Source organism: Daphnia carinata, chromosome 5 (assembly GCF_022539665.2).
Source record: "Daphnia carinata strain CSIRO-1 chromosome 5, CSIRO_AGI_Dcar_HiC_V3, whole genome shotgun sequence".
NCBI lineage: Eukaryota > Metazoa > Arthropoda > Branchiopoda > Diplostraca > Daphniidae > Daphnia > Daphnia carinata.
The window spans coordinates 9,237,037-9,257,529 of record NC_081335.1 but is presented as its reverse complement, the minus strand read 5'-3'; the positions used below and the strand labels follow the sequence as shown (position 1 = coordinate 9,257,529).

The 20,493-nt window shown below is 39.2% G+C and overlaps 1 protein-coding gene, 3 non-coding genes and 1 pseudogene across 4 annotated transcripts; 4 read left to right on the top strand and 1 right to left on the bottom strand.

The window, feature by feature from the left end:
- Positions 1 to 1,504: 1,504 nt before the first annotated feature.
- Positions 1,505 to 2,022, bottom strand: LOC130685760 (semaphorin-2A-like). Its single transcript, XM_059495318.1, has 3 exons — positions 1,995 to 2,022; positions 1,687 to 1,930; positions 1,505 to 1,610 (listed from the first exon to the last, which is right to left on the bottom strand). Exons 2-3 carry the CDS (start codon positions 1,894 to 1,896, stop codon positions 1,521 to 1,523), a joined length of 300 nt encoding a protein of 99 aa, XP_059351301.1. The 5' UTR covers positions 1,897 to 1,930; positions 1,995 to 2,022; the 3' UTR covers positions 1,505 to 1,520.
- A 6,958-nt stretch (positions 2,023 to 8,980) lies between these two features.
- LOC130685758 (Ig-like and fibronectin type-III domain-containing protein 2) lies at positions 8,981 to 14,925 on the top strand (annotated as a pseudogene).
- Positions 14,926 to 19,717: 4,792 nt separating this feature from the next.
- On the top strand, positions 19,718 to 19,837 carry LOC130685770 (5S ribosomal RNA). The gene has a single exon (XR_008999664.1). It is a non-coding gene; the product is annotated as a 5S ribosomal RNA (ribosomal RNA).
- Positions 19,838 to 19,948: 111 nt separating this feature from the next.
- Trnap-ggg (transfer RNA proline (anticodon GGG)) lies at positions 19,949 to 20,032 on the top strand. The gene is given in 2 exon segments: positions 19,949 to 19,985; positions 19,998 to 20,032. It is a non-coding gene; the product is annotated as a tRNA-Pro (tRNA).
- Positions 20,033 to 20,239: 207 nt separating this feature from the next.
- On the top strand, positions 20,240 to 20,378 carry LOC130685787 (U4 spliceosomal RNA). The gene has a single exon (XR_008999676.1). It is a non-coding gene; the product is annotated as a U4 spliceosomal RNA (small nuclear RNA).
- Positions 20,379 to 20,493: the final 115 nt, after the last annotated feature.

The window sequence follows — 20,493 nt, the reverse complement described above, 5'->3', positions numbered from 1 at the left end:
CTTGCAATAGAGGCAGATCCTGATTAATGTTATTTATATGTCAATTTACACTGAGCTTTCATCGTGTCCATTCGTAACCAAGATATGTTTATATATGTAAATACAGAAGTTTTGTCTATCAGTTCGTCTTCATATTGATTAATTTATTATAAATTCAACTACTATAGTTAATTCATTAGTTTAATAATATGAAAATACAAATCGAGAAAAATCAATATAGTGTGGCTATTTACAATACAAGCATTCAATGTTGCACAACAATATTGCTTCAGTATTGAAAAAGCAATATTGAAGTGCAACATAAAAGTGGGTGCAAAACAACATTGCCACATTATTAAAAAACATTCAGGCAGTATTACAATACGACACCAGCAGGACTTTGGCGCAATGTTGCTGGAGAATTTTTTGCTACCTGGGGCGGAACACATTAGATTTTCGTCCTTACCATGTAGGTCTTTCCTTTGTCTGCGAGAGGCACTACGATATGTTGTCAGTTTTACACTCAAACGGATGGAACGTGCTACGCACAATGATTTGGGTTCGGCAATAATAGGGTATAGGATTCCGCAAATACATGGGGTAAAAGCAACGTTGTGTGTTTAATAATCGATCAAATCGAAAAAAATTGTGCAGAACACTTAATAACACATAAGCATGCGACATCGTACAGTCTAGGAACTTTGTGAGCGGATTCCGTTGAAGAGAAGGCTACTAGGTAGCCCACACGGCACATCTCCTTCCTGGGAGCCTCCTAAAAGGTTCTTAGCCTCCCCAGCGCATCAATCATGCCGTTGGGAAGCACTGAGGAAGGCCACAAGCAGGTAGAAAATTTGTCGAGGAGCATGCTAATATATGCAATTTAAGAAATTTGTTGGTGATATTCTCAGGAGTGTTTTAGGAACTCCCTTCATGAAAGCAAGACTCATGCGTTTAAATAATGGGAAATATAAATCGATTGGATTTGGTAACGACATTAGAGCTGTATTAAACATTTTCATCTAATAAACTATATTCGTATGGAACGACCTGTGAAAGCATAAAATATTTGGCAGGGAAATGCTCATTTTGAAACGAGGAGATGTGATAAAACAACACTCAATTATTTAGTCACGGAGCTTGTAGGAAAAGGGAATTTTCATGATAAATAGTATAAGAGGATGAGTATAAAGGCTGCATAAGAGGATATGATATAACATAAGAGGATATGATATAACATAAGAGGATATGATGAGTGATAAACAGATTTTTTAAAAAAGAGATAGAAAAAAAGAACATTCATTTAAAAAACACACACACAAGAGACGTAAAGAGATAGAAAGGAAACACTCGATGTGGTTCCCACAATATTTTTTTTTTCGTTTTCAATACATCATCATTAGATGTATTTTTTTAGCTGTGTGTTGAAGAGGTAGCCATTGAGCCAACTTGTGCACGTCGACCGGACGCGCACGCCTTTTTAAAGATTCACATCAATTCCCAATTCAGATCCTTTCTTTTCTCCTTCTTTTATTGGAACTTGTTCAGACCAAAGGACTCCGTGGATAGATCTCGTTGGGATGAGCATTCTGATTGCTGCTGGCTGTATCGTTCGTTTGCCGACTGTTACATTGCTACAATGTTTTAAAAACAAAACAAGTAGAAACAGTTCACAGGATGAAATGTTGAAAATGAAAATTGCTTTCATACCAGCTGCCTTCTCTCCCACGTCTTCATGGCCATTTTGTATTTCTCAAATTCGTGACACCAGTCAGAGTAGACTTTCTGATAATCGTGTGATTTGCTGGGGGCAGCGCATCGCTGCGTATCGACCGTGATATTATAACTGCACAGCGTGTCCGCTCCTAGACGGCAGTCATAGCGACCGGCCTCCTGTTCTGTCACGCCCATAATCACCATGCCTTGTTCGGCCGTCTGAATGTACTTGTCGGGCCTGGAAAGTTTGTCAAATAAACATTTAAAAAAAAATCATTTTCATTAAATAAAAAACAAATTACCTGAACGACAGCTGGTATTGGCCTTTCTCTCGGCACTTCAATGGCTCAGGGTAATAGCGGGGAGTAGCGCACGTTGTTTTTGTACTAAGCTGGAGCCTCTGTGTAGTAACTGGGAGCGGCGTAAGTGGTAGTGTAGTAACTGGGAGCGGCGTAAGTGGTAGTGTGGTAACTGGGAGCGGCGTAAATGGTAGTGTAGTAGCTTGGAGCTGAGTAGTACTTCATTGCCTCGGTGTAGTATCTGGGAGTAGCATATGTAGTTGTGTAGTATTGCACTTCAGTGTAATAGCTTGGTATAGCATGCGGTAGGGTGTAGTACTCGGGTGCCTTTCTAGTGCAGTATTGAGGAGCATCAGTGTAGTAAGCTGGAGCTGCGTAAGTGGTTGTATGGTACTCAGCTTTCTTTTTGTAATACTCCGCGGCTGCAGTAGTTTAATATTCCACGGCCTTTGTGGTGTAGTATTGAGGAGCCTTAGTATAGTAAGCCGGAGCTGCATATCTCGAGGTGTAATATTCGGGCGCCTTTATAGTCTAGTAAAAGGGGGCTGCATACGTCGTAATGTAGTGTTGGAGAGCCTTAGTGATGTAGTACTCGGGGGCATTGGTGGTGTAGTAGCTAGGTGGACATATCATTCTTGGTTCCAAAAATAGCAAATACCATCCATAACTAAGAAAAGGAACACACACTAAATAAATGTATAAAAATTAAAACCTCAGGCTATCGTTAATAACCTACCTCAAATCCTAAGCAATGTCAAACCTTCTACAACTGATAGTGCTCAAGTAACTTGTTCATTTTCCGGTGACATGCAACACATGTGCAGGCTAAAAGGTTAGTTGCTCAGATATTCTTCAACTTAAATTGAATCTAGAAATGCGAAAGAGGAATCATGAACCATAGCCACTAACACTGTTGTTTATAACCCGTATTATATGAAGCTACAAACGAAAAACATTTAAAATGATTAATAAAATGCAAAAAACCTTTTACTGTTGGAGGTAGAGACGCAGGTAAATGAGAGAACCACAACTCATAAATCGTTTTCCTAGTGAACAGGTTCCATATAAAATTCGAAGCAATGTGCTATTTGTTTTTTCTTCAATTACTGGCAAAATAAAATTATGCCAATTCCTATATATATAAAAGCTGAACTACAAAAAACAAATTTAGCTTCAGTCTAGAGCAAAATAATCCTAAACAACAAAAACTTACCTTGTTTTCATAAACCGCAGCGTTTTTACTTAAGCAGTAGTCTAGCAATGGCTGCCGAATGCAATGTTTACATCGTTATGAGAGTTGCCAAATGTAAAAGTTGACACAAATTATTTTAAGAAGCAAAATGAAATACAAATTTAAATCACGTTAAAATTTTAACGTCATAAATATCTAATCTTTAACATCTAATAACACATAGATATTGTTACATGAGAAACATGTTTCGCGATAAATAGAATTGTGTTTAGGGAATGAAGAAAGCTGGTAGTGCTGAATACGTCTGTGCATTCCAGTTTAGACCACCAGTATGCATTCCAGTTCAGAGGACTAACCATCGCAATTAGTGCTCCAGCGAGTGGTTGTGGATAACAGGTTTTTTAATAGAATATTAAACTTACCAATGACCATAATGGATTATGAGTTTGTATGATCCAGACCTTTACCTTCTCTGGCTTATTCCGCCTTCGTTCTGTCGAAGAATTTGTTGCCCTCGGCACCTGTTTTGCCTTACATTTGCTGCTCTCACCAAACATTTTTTCGCTAATTTGCTGCGGTCCCGAGCTATCTTGCCGTTTTTCCGTTGTCTGCAATTTGAGTTTATTTGTGGATCCCCAAAAGGTAACTAGAATTTTTTTATTTAGTGCTGGACTAGCTGGACATAGGAGATCGGGCTTGATACGGCGGCACCGTTTCAAGTGACCGACACTATTAGTTAAGAGTAAGGACATTGTTGCTACACCTCGTGTGAGTGCTGGACTAGCTGGACATAGAAGATCGGGCTTGATACGGCGGCACCGTTTCAAGTGACCGACACTATTAGTTAAGAGTAAGGGCATTGTTGCTGCACCTCGTGTGATCAGTTGTTTGACCCAGGGCAAGGTCTTAAATTGCATTAGTGATAAAGTTTTCATGGGAAACAGGGCTTAAGTTTTTAAGCTATGTTGACATTTAGTTTTTTTTGTAACAACGAAAAAAAATGTAGAAATTCTTATCCTAAGTAATAAGTATTTTTCCGTCCTCAACAGTCGTGTTGGTATTTTTGTATTGCAGAACTAGCTGCAGTAACTTTCACGGATTGTGGTGATTCACCTATGGACTCTTTCGGTGCCATAGAGGAGATGGAAAAAACCCTGAGCGACCAACAAACTCGGCAGCAAATGGTAATGGAACAAAGTTATAATTCTTTTAAAATTCCCTCCACAGTTCACCTAAAATATTTGTGTTTCTATTCAGTTCTAATTTTGCTCCGAATGGGTGGGGTGACCCTCCAAAAAACAGTATATTCCATAATGGAAAAGCTGTTTATTTGCGAAATTGCATGCAATATACATGGACGGGAAAATCCCCAAAGAAGTTTGAGAAAGAAAAATTTTCTAATTTGACAAATATTTACGCTGCAATTTGTGGTAGGTGGTTGTATATATTCATTTATTAAGTTCTTACTCTGTAAGAAAATTAATTATTGCTTTTTGTAGGTACGGTTCTCGCAAACAAAGACCTTTTCGGTGATGAAAAAACCTCAGTGAAGATACAGTTTCAAGTAACTGAATGGCTTCGTCATTGCCGGCAAAATTTCTATAAAAGATCAATTAATAAGATTGAATTTGAATAAACCATTAAAAATATTCTATTGTTTTTTAATATTCATTTTTTATTTTACATTTACACATTTAATTGCATTTAAATATAATTGGTATTGTATTGGATGCTAATACCATGGGAGGGTTATTGGTACTACTTGAGGATGATGCAAGAGGAGGTTATTGGTACTACCTGGGGATGATGCAAGAGGTACTGAGGAGCTTGTCAGGCAGCTACCAGGTAACCAAAAAGAAGGTTGTAAGACGAATCGAGGACGGTTATGGGAAAGACTGGGGAGGATAGCAGGACGTTCTAGGGAGATACCTAGGAGCCAGTTGTGCCGTGTGGGAGCAAACTGAAATACGATACTCTTCGACAAACCAACCTAAGGTTCAATCCCCGGGTGGGGTACTCGGTACGTTGAACTAAAGTGCGGAAGTTTTTCCTTGGCGATCATGGAAACAGGGTTGGGTGGATTGCAGCCAAGGAAAAGTCTTGATGGTCGAGAATTTTCTAATTTTATGAAAGCAACGACGACCCATGGGTTGCAACAGTACTCATTTCATGGTTGATCATTCATTATTGATTTTTCAATATAATTCGTCGTTCAGATAATATCAAGAGGAAAGGCGTAATGCAAATGGGCTTTAGAGATGGAAGATATTTCGACAACAGATTCAGAAAGGAATAAAAGATGTCTTGCCAGGAAAGGGAAACAAACATTCGACAGGAGGAGTCCCCGCCATTTCTCCATCTTCTTTGTCTCTTCCGTATCGGGTAGGTTATTACTAAGTTTAATTCACATAATATACGAAACAAAACAATCCTATCTATCAGTTTTCCCAGTTCCGCTTAGAGTTTTAGACTTCAGCTTATTTATGGAAACCGGGTAATATGGTATGTATAGAAACAGAAAAAATAGGTCATTAATATTTAATGTTTCGAAGCAATGAATTGCAGTTTGGAGACGGTGGCCAGAATAGAAACTAGGCAGGGAAAATCTTCATTGAATATTTTGTAATCTACTTCATAGTATTATAAAAATATTAAAGCTAATCAAATAATGAAAACAATAGGGTAAGCGGAATCATCTTGTTTCCTCATCTTATCTTACGAGCAAAAAGAAGATTAAAAATGGATGCTGCTTATCAGAGGTAGACTGAAGCCAGTCTAAATACATTTTTAAAAAGTCCTGTAACAAAGGAGTAGGTACGTCGGGCTCTATTAAACGAAGGGGTAGGTAAGTCGAATATTTCAAACGAAGGGGTAGGAGTGTCGGACTGTTTTTACAGAAGGGGTAGGTGTGTCGGATTGTATTAACCGCCGGGGTAGGTGTGTCGATCAATTTCCAGTGAAGGAGTACGGATGTCGGACTGTATTAATCGAAAGGATAGGTATGTCGGACTGTATTAATCAAAGGGGTAGGTGTGTCGGATTGTATTAATCGAAAGAGTAGGTATGTCGGACTGTATTAATCAAATGGGTAGGTGTGTCGGACTGTATTAATCGAAAGGGTAGGTATGGCGATCAGTGTTCAGCGAAGGGGTAGATTTGTCGGTCTCAGTTAAACAAATGGGTAGATAAGACGGCTTTTTTAAAATAAATTTTTAAAGGAGTAGCTGTGACGTGGGCGTTTTAAAATTTTTTATTGGGTACATATGTCGGGTAGCTTTGACGGGAGATGTTTTTCCATTTTCTGTAAGGGTAGGTCTGTCGTGGTAGGTTTGTCGTTTTTTGGGGTACGTCTGTCGAAACCTCTAGGTACTTATGACGGGGGTACCACTGTCTCAGCAGCACCACCATCCCGTCCCAGCATACCCGTATAGCATTTATAGCACAGCGTGGAGCAACCAGGTTTCTATGACTCTAATAGTACTGCAAGAGATCCACGCGACTGCATCTACAGCTAGATGGCGAAACGTTTGATCGCTAAAAACGATCGTATCGCGATCAATTTTTTGGGATCGCCGATCTGATATCCGATCTTCTCAAAAGATCAGATCGGCGATCTATTTTTTGATCGAGATCGGGATCGCGATCAATTTTTGACCGTGACCGGGGCAAGTCTGAGCTGAGATAACTGTGTACAAATCTATATATTTGTTCTAGCTTAGTTCGATAACTTTTGTAGTCATAGGCAACAAAAATAAGTTTTTTGTTCCAACCACCTCCTCTCTCCTCTACGCCAGTTAATTTCTTCTTAATGATATTTTTCTAATTTTCTAATAAAAAGCAGAAGAGAACAAACGGGAAGGGGTGCTCTCTTCGTTTGCGTCTGTTCGATTTACTATTACGTTAATAAGTGTACATGATACCTTTTTCTGGTTTCATAGTTGCATTAGACTACATCCTTCCAAATGGAGCTACAGCTTTTGGCCGAAATAAATTTTATTGCGGTAGCCTATGGTAGGCATTATTTTTGCATTCATTTTCTCCCCATCCACAATGAAAATGAAAGACGAATCTCATTGCGTGTAGTCACAGAGGCGTGATTTGATGTAATTTGACCTCAAGTGGCTGAGGGTCGATTCAAACGTTTCATTGTTTTCATAGTGGTCCATATAGCGTTACCTACGTTACGAGACAGTATACGCCAACCGCTTCACGTTTTCGAGGGCGACGATGTCCTATTCACGTGTGATGTGCGCAATCTAGAATCCCACACGCTACTTTGGAGAAGGGAAGATAAAGAAAGAGGGTCTCCTCGCATTTTTACGGCGGGAGAGAAGCGCGTCACATCATAGTTGCATTTCGATGTTCTCCAGGACTCCGGTAAGCAAATTAAGCAATTTCAGTTTACAACACATAGAACGATGTAGTTCATCTAATTCTTAATCGTTTAACTGCCTCGTCTAACGTCTGTGTGTGTGCTTTTTGTGCTTTTTTTGTCCTACATATATATATAGGCTACGTGTACGTTTCGTGTTTCTTTTATTTTTTGTGTTTTTGTTAATTTTTATTAATTTTTATTTTGGTCTTCGCCATTTGCAGCCTCCACAGTGCCAGGATTAGTTTCATCAAGTAATTTGTGTTTATTGATTTATTTTAGTTTTATTTCAACGAATAATATATACAGTACCCGCCCTTAGTATCCGAACACCGAGGGTTTTTGGGGCTTAGTTTATCTTGTTTCCACTTGAGGCGCTGAACTCATTACGTAAAAGCAAACAGAAATACGTCTGCTTTTACAGTAAACTGTGTTAGCTGTCTGAAAAAGCGTAATGAGGGCAGCGCCTCAAGTGGGAACAAGATAAACTATTTTTGACGGGAAAAACTTAGCACAGTCTTCACTTTAAAAAATTCCCGTTCTTAAAATAAATGACATTAAGTTATACTACTAAAATGGGATATAGTTTAATGAATATCCTATCGATTAATGTAATTGCGACATCTAGAAAACATTTCCTTATATTAAAAAAAAATTCTAAAAAATGAGGTAGTGTCATTAGGCACCCTATAAGATCAACGCGGTGTTCGGATAATACATGACTAGCATGTAAGTCAAAAAGTCTTATAGATAAAAAATTTAAAAAAATAGTGCTAAATAGCCCATTATTTAATTAACGTCAGAACAAAATTTTATTTTTTTATCGTCATTTTTACTGGCCCTTTTTTACCTTTGCGCAAGGGACCCTACCGCCATAAGACACCGTGTAAAAAAGCCCCACAAACCCTTGGTGTTCGGATACTAAGGGCGGGTACTGTATATATATATATTTCTTTAAATCGAATTGCGTTAAGTGATTCGTTTTAAATTCGTTGTTACGTAAGGTGGGGACGTCTGGGTTTTAGTCATCAAGTTTGCCCGAGCAGGACAGAGGCACCTGCATTTGTGAGATCAACAGCAATCTCATTTTGCGTTCGTTCCATTCTCATTATGGTAAGCCTAACGTTTTACCATCCACTTCGAAATCTCTAGTCAGCATATCCTAACCGCGCGATGAAAGTTGTACCTAGCAAACTTCAGCCGCCTTCCAATACCAATCCGGCGCCCAACGGTAATTCCTCCACAACAGCCGCCATTGACTCCACTTACAGTCAGATTGTAAATCACAACTATACGGAATGTTGCAGCTCGAACAACGTGACCAGTGCCTGTATGGGCTTTTACAGTTTGAAAAATATACTGGACGGCACAACTGGTCAGGATCCAGAACAATGCGAAGCTGATTTCCCGTCACTGATCAAATACATGGCTGTTATAACCCTTTTGTTTAGGCTACTATTACCACAATTGACTTTTTTTATCCGTTTGCATCAAGCAAAATACGATCAACAAGTTTCATAGCTGGATCATCATTTTTTGTCCTATTATATTCTTGGTGGGAATAGACGGTACGAATCACGTCCCTTGTTGCATCGAAGAAGGAGTGCCCGACATTTGCCAGGACATTTGTCGCGGTGAATACGCAATACGGACTGGTGACATACGGACGCACGTCTCCTGCCCAGTTTACACAGAGAAAATTCTGGCTTGCATCGCAGAAGGAATAGGTAATCTAATGAATGCATTTCACTTCTAGTTTAAAGTTAGACAGAAATCAGGGCTACTATCGATGAAAATGGTGACGTCTTGCCACGAACCTTCCGTACTATGTACTCTTGCTTGTTTTGTTCCACTACTCTCTGGGCAGCTGGCAAAATTTAATGAACATCAATATCAACTGATTGCCTTTTCACGAGACAAATCATACAAGCATTGACTACTGTAGTTTCTAAAAGTTTGCCTTATGCCTTATGCCGTCGGTGTATTGCTCAAGGTCACCAATACAATTTGCCACACCTTCATTCTCGATGATAGCAAGTTATGCAATAATAGTAATAATAATGATAATAACCCGCTCTTGTAATCATCTGGCCCTTTGTTTCCGTCTAAAAATTCAGTATGTGCCAAAAAATTAACCAAAAACGATATGAATGCAGAGATATTACCGAACGCTCCCGAGGACGTGCTAGTTGACATCCTGTCTGATAAAGCCCTGAGAATTTCCTGGACTCGTCCTTCGAGGAACTATCGTGTCGTTACGCGCTACTATGTTAACATTCCTGCACTGCCCGGCTTCGATTCGTTGGAAGTGAAAACCGGGCTTACTGGTAGAGCTGAAAAGGACGCGAGTGATAGGAAGGGGTCGATGAGCTTGCAAGAGCAACCGTTCTTCATGCAAATCAAGGTCGGCAAAATTGGTAACCAGTCACCTATGGGACTTCCTTTTTCATAGTCGATGAACCTGCTAGTCGTTACGGGAAAACAACAGGAAAAACTTCAGCTTCTGCGCAATAAAAAAAAAAGAATTAAAAATGTGTAAAAAAAAAATCCTCGTCAGCTTTTGCTTGTCATACGTCGTACATAGCAAATACCTTATTTGGTCTTAACTGAATTATTCGTTTATTGAACTCTAGATCCCGGCCGATCAAAACTCGACGACGTCTGACAACTTGAATTTGTTTACGATGTACGAGATCCTATTTACGAGGTACGTATTTTAGCTACGTGCTCTTTCAAATTGAAAACATTTTCATAAGGCAACAAGTAGTCACTTGCGCCTTCGCCGAAAGTATGTAAAGCAACGCGTATTGATGATTGTATGTATTATTTCAGGTGACATCCCACAACAATCGACGAAGCAGTTTGCCTTCACAAAAAGTTCGGCCTTTGACGGAATCACGGAAGAAAACCAAAACGCCTGCAATGACGGCACCTGCTCTGCCCGATATTAAAGAATGCTGTACTAAGAAGGGCGTCTATCATAGCAGGCACATTTTATGTCATCACGTTAATCGTCTGCTACATTGTGCGACACAGCGTACTGGCCAATACTAACACATTTTTAAAAATATTTTCCGACAGATGCGTGGACAAATTTTGTGATCCTGTCCGTACGGCCGATGTTAGTCTGCCGGACTTGATGATCTGCGCCCCGTGGGCCAGCGACAGTTTCCCCTGCTTGGCCAACGGCATTGACCACACGGCTTGCTATAAATCGCGTGGTTTGCCAAAGCCTTGCATTCAACTGTGAACAGGGGACATAACACGAGAAGACTACCACCAATCTCGCTGCATCCAATACATGAGCGAGCTGAGCAATTGCTTGTTACAAGGCTATGGCGTCTTGCCAGGCCCACCCATGGGCTTCCGCGTCACCCACATCAATCCAACATTCGCCATTTTACGATGGGAAATGCCCAAGGTCCTCGGCAAAACGGTGGTCTCGTACAACGTCCACTATCGGCCAACGAGCGACGGCAATGGAACACCGTATAAAACCATCAACAGCAAAAGCATGCCATACATCCTTCAGAATTTGATGGCTTCGACCGCGCACGAAGTGTACGTGACTGCGGTCAACAAGCACGGAATCGGCGAACCTTCGACGAATTTTCTTCCCCACCGCTGTCGGCCTAATGGAGGCAACGTCGTCGGAGGCGGCCTACAATGTCACGACCTGCTGCAACATGGCGGGCGTTAGTTGTAAATGCATGCCCTTGTGCGATTATAGCGCCAAGCTGATCGAGAGACAGTGTCAGCTTTGAGTTAATTCTCAAAGCTGCACGAAAGACTTTCCTAAATTTTTGAGATGCGGTGCTGGTGGACGGAGTCACGTCCAGTGTTGCGAACGAATGGGCATCCCGCAGGCTTGCCTTGGTTTTTCCACTGGTCACGTGACAGAGGAGCTAGTCATCACGGCTGCTGCGTGCTTTCCTTACGTGCAACGTCATCCAGTGTTTCGAGGAAGGTATACGTAGTCTATTTTTCATTTATTTATTTTCTGAATTCGGGGTGTGGGTTGCCTTACGTATTTGCTTACATTTGCCCTTGAAATTGAAACGACACAATTAGGTACTGGATTGATACCTGGTCCTGTTATACAAGTACATGCCACTTCGATCACGGATGACAGTTTGACGCTAATTTGGCAGCCACCATTCGACGGCAGCGTCAACCACTATTCGTTTATTATTCCATGATAGACGAGCTAGCGTCGAAAGCGATAGCTGCTGCTTTTGAGATGGATCAACAACTGCACGTTATTCAACCTCAAGCAGCCATCAAAAACTTGAAATCAAGCTGAAATGAAAGCAGCTTTACAATTTCTTCGCAGTGGCAGCCAATCACCACGGAACGTCGTTGCCGTCTTCCATCATTACAATCAACATCACTAAAGAAGGTGTGCATTTTTTTCCCCTACTGTAATTAGTTCAAAAATAATTCAAACTTGGGTGACATTTTTTAGCAAATTTTCGTAAACTTTAATACGTTATCACTTCAGGTGCTTTATCTTCTAGTTGCCGATCATTCTTTTCGTACTTAATCACTTTGTCAAAGGAAATTGAAGGACAACAGCCAAGTTAATACCCCTATTAATTATTTGCATTTTTTGAAAAATAGCTTTGTCGAATGCAACGATTTCCGGCGTTCCATTAGCCCCGCAAGGAATCTCGGTGACCAGCCGAAGTGCCGATTACACCATAGTTTCATGGCAGCAACCGGCACGCGTGTATCCAACTGATCGATTCACTTACACGTACTTTAGTTTCATATTGGTTTTGCCACGTTATGCCCACACAGTCAGCGATTTATTCATTTCGATTATTATTTTATTTTTTAAAATCTGAACTTACAGTTTGTACTACCGTTAAAGAGACGACAAATCTTTCGACTTGTCGTCGGCAACCATCACCTACTACAGGTTGGATAATCTAACAGGTAGTTCGCAGCACATTTTCTAAGTCACGGCTTCAAACGATAACGGTGAGAGCCGGCCTTCTGAAACGTTGATAGCCTGGACCGATCAGCATACGAGGCGGTTGTAGAAGTGCCCACAATCCACCCGATGAATATTGTCCTTGAGGGAAGCAGCATGACCGTCATTTGCGTCGCAACGGGCGCGCCCATGCCTACTGTTTCGCTTTACATTTCTGGTGTTCTTACACAACAGGAAAAAAACGCGGCACATGGTAGCAGTGCTGTCTAACGTCACCCGATCCATGAATCACATAACGTGTTAGGCAAATAATGGCTACGGCCAAACATCGGAAGCTTTTAAACGCATCATTATTGGACGTGCGTATTTTCTTTTACTTCAATTGGATTTCAGCAGTTCCAAAACTGACTCCACGACTTTTTACTTTTTCTGTGTATCGATTCCAGGTCGACCCAGCATAACAGGCTCACAATCACTATGACAACACTAGGCGACGATGTCACCCACGAATGTGAAATGGACGCCCATCCCACTCCGAAGCTGAGTTTTAACCGAGATTTCAGCACCATGGATAAAATCACGATCAGCAGCAAATACGAAGTTCAAATCCTTCGTCAGAATCGCGTAATTAATATACGGGGCGCAATCAATCGAAAATAATGACAACCTTTGAAATGACCAATTTTTTTTTTGTACGACTTCGTGCACAATTAGGAGCCAAACGCCAATTACATTATGCAATTAATGTCAAGAATATGAATGTCTCCGCCTCTGTCGTTTATTATTGTAACGCCCAAAATAATTTCGGTCATGACGCCCAAATAATAATTTTAAGTCATGAAACTACAAGTGCGTCAGAAAGCAGTATACAACATTGCGTGAAACCATTGCATTTGCCTCAGACTAAAATTATTTTCTCTTGATTAGGTTCCGTCCGTCATGAATGTGGCCAAGTGCTGCAAAGAGCAAAACGTGTCATCCACCTGTATGGACGCGTGCACTTTGTTTTTGGGCATTGAGAGCGTCATTGACAGGCCGGAGTGCATCGGTGATTTTCACAACCTCATTCCATGCGCAGCTGGTAGGGCCTTGTGTACTTTCCGCTACAAACCGTTGTTTATTGCATGCTGATGGTTCTTACAGATGTCTCAGATCATCGTGGTTGCTGTACCCAATGGGGCGTACCTCAGCGTTGCTTGGACTGGTGCCGAGGTGAAGCAGTTACCAGCATTGAACTGTGCGCCCTCATGTAAACAAAAACTATCATTTTTTGTTTCCACGAAGGCAAAGGTAGGCATTACCCATCAAAATTTACACGACTTACCCAATAAGCAAGCCCTATCACAGCTTGAAAGTATTTGTATAACATAAATATATATGTGTACATATATATATATTTTTTCGCAATCTTACAGAACGTATTCGAGGACCACCGCGTATTGTACGAATTCAACTTGAAAAAATAACTCAGTCGTTTTCTGGGACTCGCCTGCTAAGAATGCCGATACCGTCGAGATGTACAGATAAAAAGTAAATCCTTTTTCTATCAGAGATAAATTTTCAAAAACTCTGGGCTTCCACGTTGTATTTGTCTGTTGCGTGTATGATAAATTAGCCCGGAAATATCTATAGCAAATTTTATTTTCACACATTTGTTGCCTGTCTTTCACCGTACAACCATCATTAACCCCCTTTTTCTGCTTATTTTTGTTTGAAAATCAGGGTTTTCTGGCGACTTCAAGGCGTGAAACAAACGGACAAGAATGACACCCGATTGACATGGCTCAATCTTGTCGGTCTCAAAGAAAACTTGCCGTACGAGTTAGTCGTCAAAGCTGGGAATCGTGACGGTACAAGTACTCTGACGGAGCCTCTCGCCCCTACCCTGAGTGGCAAAAATATTATTTCAACCAGCACCCAATCTAGTAAGTACCCACGTCTTGCATGCTCGTTTACCGGTGAAATTGGTCCAAAAAATGAAAACAAAAACAAAAAGCAAAACAAAAAGCATAATAAAACCGAAAAAACCAACAAATAAACTGCTCTCTTGTTTTAGATAATCCGCAAATCGGCTGTGACCGTCGTCGTTGCAGTTATCCTGATTGTTTGCGCTGTGGTTTGCGGCGTGTGTTGTTTGCGCAAGAAAAACATAATCGACATCAAGCTGACAGGAGGCATGCGATTCGACAATGCCCTTTTTCGAGGAAATAGTCAGGCCTGCAAACGATACGTTGCAAATCGTTGAAAATGAGGTAGTAAATGATGCCGGTGGGGTGGCGACATCTAACGGAGGTGGAGGCAAGAGGCTCTTCAAGTAGCTCTAGCCACAGAAGTGGGGCCCTCGCTTTATGAAGAATTACGTTTGGGGACAGACGGTGCGGGATTGAAGAGGCTTAAATAACAGCTGGCAGACGGAAGTAAGATTGAAATTGCGATTCAATAGCGATTAAATGGGTTATGTGGATTTTATCATAGTTGTTTTTGTTAATTTATACTTTGATTTTTAACTAGTAAATAACACCATCATCCGAAAAATTTCTCATCTACGTCTAATTACAAAATGTACACTGTTTTTGTTAGTTATGCTTCGGTAGTTGTTTTGTTTTTTTGTCCTCCTTTCATTCTTATCACTGGCTGTTCCTGCTTGTTGTCGGTTATTTGGTACTTGGCATCATTGGAAGCGAAACGTTGGAAATAGCTCGTAAAATAGTACCTCTTAGTGGATTGTAAATAAAAAATATTTTAAGCATCAAACGAATTCGTGTTTGCCTTACCATCTCTAGTGGTTTTTGTTCAATGCAAACTTTAAAATTTTGGTTTGACAGTTCATGTTTTGATATAGGCTTGCTTTAAATTTGGAAAGCTTTCATTCAGGGGTTCGTCACCTCGGTAGCGTACTCGTCTACGATACTGAAGGGGACAAGCTGGTTCTCGGGTTCAAATCCTGAGAGCGTCGAATTGCGTCCTGAGCGTCTTAAACAAGAAACCCTGTTCAATCAGGGGCGTTTTTTTTGAATTACCAAGGGAATGTTTTTATTAGTATTTTTTTTATTTCGGGTTTTTTTAATATTGATAATTTCGAAATTTTTGAATTATTATTCTTATTATAGTGTACAAAACAACATTTCATTAAATTTTAACATAATTTCATTGAATTAGCTGCGTCATTGTTAAGCAAGCTTGCTTTTTTTATCAATAAATTATAATTATCGTCTAAACGTGGGTTTGCGTGAGGCCTTTACTAGGTTTGCTGGGCCTTTCCTGCTAGGTCTACCGACCGCCATGTTAAATAAACAATACTCCCAGTTACCTTACCTTTGTATATGAAAGCAGGTTTTTTTTCAGTGCTATGTTTTTGCACAAATAAATTAGTAATAACCCAAAAATTCTGAGTTTCTGTGGGCGTATTTTACACAAACAAATTAGTAATCCCCCGGCTGTTCAGTATCCCTCTCATCATCTGTTCATGATATCTCTTATATCCATTAAACACGTCGTACTCCATTGCGTCGTTTTCTTATCTTTTCTCTACATTATCGACTAGTAACTTTGGGCCCGTATATATACTACTTTGCACATATTGCGTTTCACTATGGTATCATTACATATGTACTACTTAGTAAATAGTGGCAGATTCATTTTTCCTCTATGGCCAAATTGATAAACGCGCGAGGCTAAACAATTGTTTTTTTGGAATGTTGTCTGCTTGGAGTTTCCTATGCGGAAGGGGCCATAAAATGGAGTTTCCCCACGCGGAAATATGGAAAAATACCCCTAAAATAGTAAATCAAAATGAGAATCGAAAATGAAATAAATCTTTTCTTAGTTAATTTGTGCGGTTGTCTATGTAAGACGGATACCGGAATTCTCTTCTCACAAACAAAATGTTTATGATTACTTTTAACATTTTAAAACTTTTTTTCGTTTTTACAATTAACCAATAATAGTTAGTCATGGATGTTAAAGACCATGGTGAAATATTTAATAATTTATAAGGTGTGTTACATAGATTTTACTATTTAACAAATATTTCGAGAAAGAAAATTTGAAATTGCCGCGATAAGAAAATGGCCGCAAATTAAAATGACAAACTAGTTTTTGGTCATTTTCAGGATAAAATGTAGCAACTCAAAATTAGTCATTTTTAGCTGCTTGTTTCTGAAATACCAGAAACAAAAATATTAGAATGATTACATGTTTGACAAAGCTTAAGCATTAAACAATGCAAAGTTTATTTTTTTTCACATATCTCTTACCCTCTCTAAAATCATGAAAGCCTTTTATAATTATTTACGAGGAAAATAGACAATAAAAATGGATAAATTTACAGCAATCGATAGTTCATATCAAGAGCTATCTATTTCTATGAAAAAGGAAAAGTTAAACATTCATTCCATTTTACAACGTTGGTAACAATTACCCAAAAACGGATTATATGAACTAAATATCATAATAATTTTGATAACAAATAATAAAGAAAAAATGATTTAATAATCTTTTATTTCAATTACCGTTACTATTTTATATATAATATTGTAAATATATTATCTCATTAGAAAACCTAGATAAACCAAATTCATATCGCTTCGCTTCGAAAAAAGGACATGCGCTACACGTATTGTTGTTTAACTGGCTTAACTTAAACGGTTGAACCACTAAAGCAACCAAATCAAAGTCCCTGTGGCGACAGCACACTTGTAAAAAGCATATCCCAGGCTTGTCGCGAGGCAATATGGTACGGTGTGCTCCACAAAAAAGAGGCATCCCCCCCCCCCCCCCCCAGTGTTCTGTCGAATAAGAAAAAACTTGATTCTTTTGTAAACGAATACGAATAAACCAAGTAAACGAATAACGAATAAAATGGACGTTTTATTCGCGAATACGAATAACTTTCGAATAACGAATAGCGAATAAATTTTCGAATCAAATATCGAATAAAAATGGCATTTAGCCTACCTTCAGAAAAAAACAGGACAGCAATCAAAACAAGACTGCCTGTCGTACAAGAAAATTACTTATTCGAAATTGTATTCGAAATGATAAAATACGAATTTACAACGAATAAGAATAACGAATAAGGACATTTTTATTCGACGAATAACGAATAAAATGTGCGATTTTTTGCGTTATTCTATTCGAAATTTTATTCGAAAGTTTTATTCGACAGAACGCTGCCCCCCTCCCCCCCCCCCGTTGCCGAAAATGAAATAATATATTGTTATTGCGAGAGGGTATTTAATTTTTTTTTTGCAGCATATAAACAAAAAGCATGCGTTTTTTATTTGTTTGTTTTGGCGGCAATATTCGGGACAATTGCCGAGATTTCGGAAGTTTCTTTTTGGTGCGGGCAAAATAAAGAAGACGGGAAAATTTGAGAAAGCTCATCTCACTTTTTTTCCAAATTTTCCGTTGTCGTATTTTGGCCCGCAACAAATATTAGAAATTTATTGGCCAAAGGCTATTGTAGAAACAAAACAAATTTATATTATTTTCGGTTCTCATAAAATTTACAATTCTAATTTCCATTTACAACTCCAAGCAGAAAAATTTCTAAAAAAAAGTAATTGGCTAACGCTCCGCACGTATCATTTTCACCATAGGGGAAAAATGCATCTGCAGCTATGTAGTAGGGAGTAGCGGACCCACACTGGACACGTACCAGATTGGACGACCGCAATAACTCGGAAGGTTATTCATGAAATGAAATTTAAAAAATACGTGTGATGTGATATTCAATTCCACACTTAGGCCAAAATTTTCAAAAATATACTAAAAGTATTCGTAAAGGAAGGGGGAAATGTATATAGCCCGACGCTCTTACGTAATAAGTTGCCTACGGGATTGGAGGCTCATCGTTCCTACTGGAACAAAGAAAAATGAAATAGGATTATTTCTAAGGAGAAATAGGAATGTCCTAAAAGTTATTAAAAGTCAGTCCTATTTCTCCGGTAGAAATAGGACTGGAAATTTTCAGTCCTATTTCTCCAGTCCTATTTCGTTACAGTCCTATTTCACCGCCAATCCGCTCGAAAACCACTTAATGAAAAAAAACTTTGGTAATTATATAAAAAACACTAATTTTTCTCTTTTCAGTTTCTTTTTTGGTTTGTTTTAATTTTTAGGATAAGTTGTTTAAGATTGATAAGCGTTTTAAAAAATGACCTTCTGTTGGGAGATACTGGATATAGTTTTGGGGGTAATACCTGACGCAAACGATATTTTTGGGGAGGGGCTTCGGTTGATTAGTTACGGAAAAGAATCGTAAACGAAAGTTGAAACCTGAGAGTTCCAAAATGTTGTCTGCTATCTCCTTCTGATAATGGCATTCGATAATAAATAAATACTTGATACTTAACAAGCCCCCCTATTTTCATTTTTTTTTTTCAAGCTACTTTGTCCATTCCACTACTCTCCCCAGTCAATCATTGACGAATTGTGATAAAATTAAGTTTAGTTTAGGATATTTTTAGTACATGCAGAAATAGCTTAATGAAATACGAACATCCCACTACTTTTTCGAAGCATGCATCTGCAATATATTAAATTTTAAAGACCATGTTTAATGTCGTACACCAAATGTGCAGTTTCTCCTCTTAATTTTTTTCTTTTAATTTTTCATTTTCTAAAAATGTGGTTACGATTAAACTACTTAGCCAATATGAATGGAAAAAATTACATTATCATACTTTTCTAAGCACTAAATTTCATTTATTTTTCGATAATAAAATTTTGTTTGTGCAGTTTGGGTCCGCTCTCCCTTACATATGTAGTGAGACCATGTTGCCGTGTACAGTATCCTGCCAGCAAAATATATTATTATTTATTTTTTTAAAAGGAGTAAGGTTGGATTTGGAGCAAAACCACTACAAAGTGGTTTGGGTAGTTTAAGCCTACACACCTTTTTCTATAGCTCCAATTGTTATTTGCCGTTTAACGCACCCGCTATCCCTGCCTGTCGATTTACATCAAGTGTACCATACATCACGGGATCCTGTTCATTAGGCAGATTTGTCAGTTAAGGTATGTCATTTGATTTAATAATGTTTTATTTCTTTAAGTATAGAAATCGTCAAGGAAAATTCTAACATTTAGTTGATCATGCACAATTACTAAGTGTTTTTATATGTAGTAAACGAGGCCCAAGCGCTAAGCTAGAGGATTTTTAAGGTGACTGCAACTACACAATTTGCAACGAAACAGACGTTGTTACCTTTACGGTCGAACGTGCCAACGGCCATACCACGCTGAACGCACCGGGTCTCGTCGGCTCCCCGAAGTCTAAGCAGCGTCGGGTCTCGTTAGTACCTGGATGGGTGACCGCTTGGGAATACGAGATGCTGTTGGCATTGGTTTTTTGATCATTCAGTAAATTTTTTGTTTCCACCAATACAATTTGTTGATGAACCATAAACTTGATCGTGTGGAGCATTTTACAGATGCCAAATAATTTGAATTTGGCCGTGATCGTCTAGTGGTTAGGACCCTACGTTGGGGGGAAACGATAATCCGTAGTAACCCAGGTTCGAATCCTGGTCACGGCATTCTGAAGTTTGAAGGTAAAACACTATTTCATAGTAATTGGAAATGTTTCGATCGGTATTAATGTGAATTTTATCGATTTTATTGTCAAGTTAACGGGGACGGGTTCAGTGGAATTGTACTCCAAATTGAATCAATTCCTGCACGTTCATTTGATTTGGCGAACTGTTAGATTTCAATGAAAAGCAGCACCTCTCTTGGTTTTCTTGATATCAACGTCCGTGCAGAATTGGCGAGAGAAAGCTCCCGAGGTGTGATTATTGCTAGTTGAAAACTTTAACCAATGCCCCGCCACGACGAAGTGAAACATTCTTTGTTGTCGGCAATTTTTGACAGCTCCATCAGGAGCAGATTCCCTTAATGAACGTTAACATAGTTTTCCGTTAGTGATGGGCATTGTCTGCTAGGTTCTAGCATTTAGCAAGCGATTAGTTACTCGTTCCCATGGATATCGAAGGCCGAA

Excerpts from the sequence above, each read along its gene's own strand:
- LOC130685760 (XM_059495318.1), bottom strand. The coding sequence starts at position 1,896 with ATGGTGATTATGGGCGTGACAGAACAGGAGGCCGGTCGCTATGACTGC. Across the intron at positions 1,611-1,686 it reads CGTGGGAGAGAAGGCAGCTG|CAATGTAACAGTCGGCAAAC; the intron begins GTATGAAAGCAA and ends AAAACATTGTAG.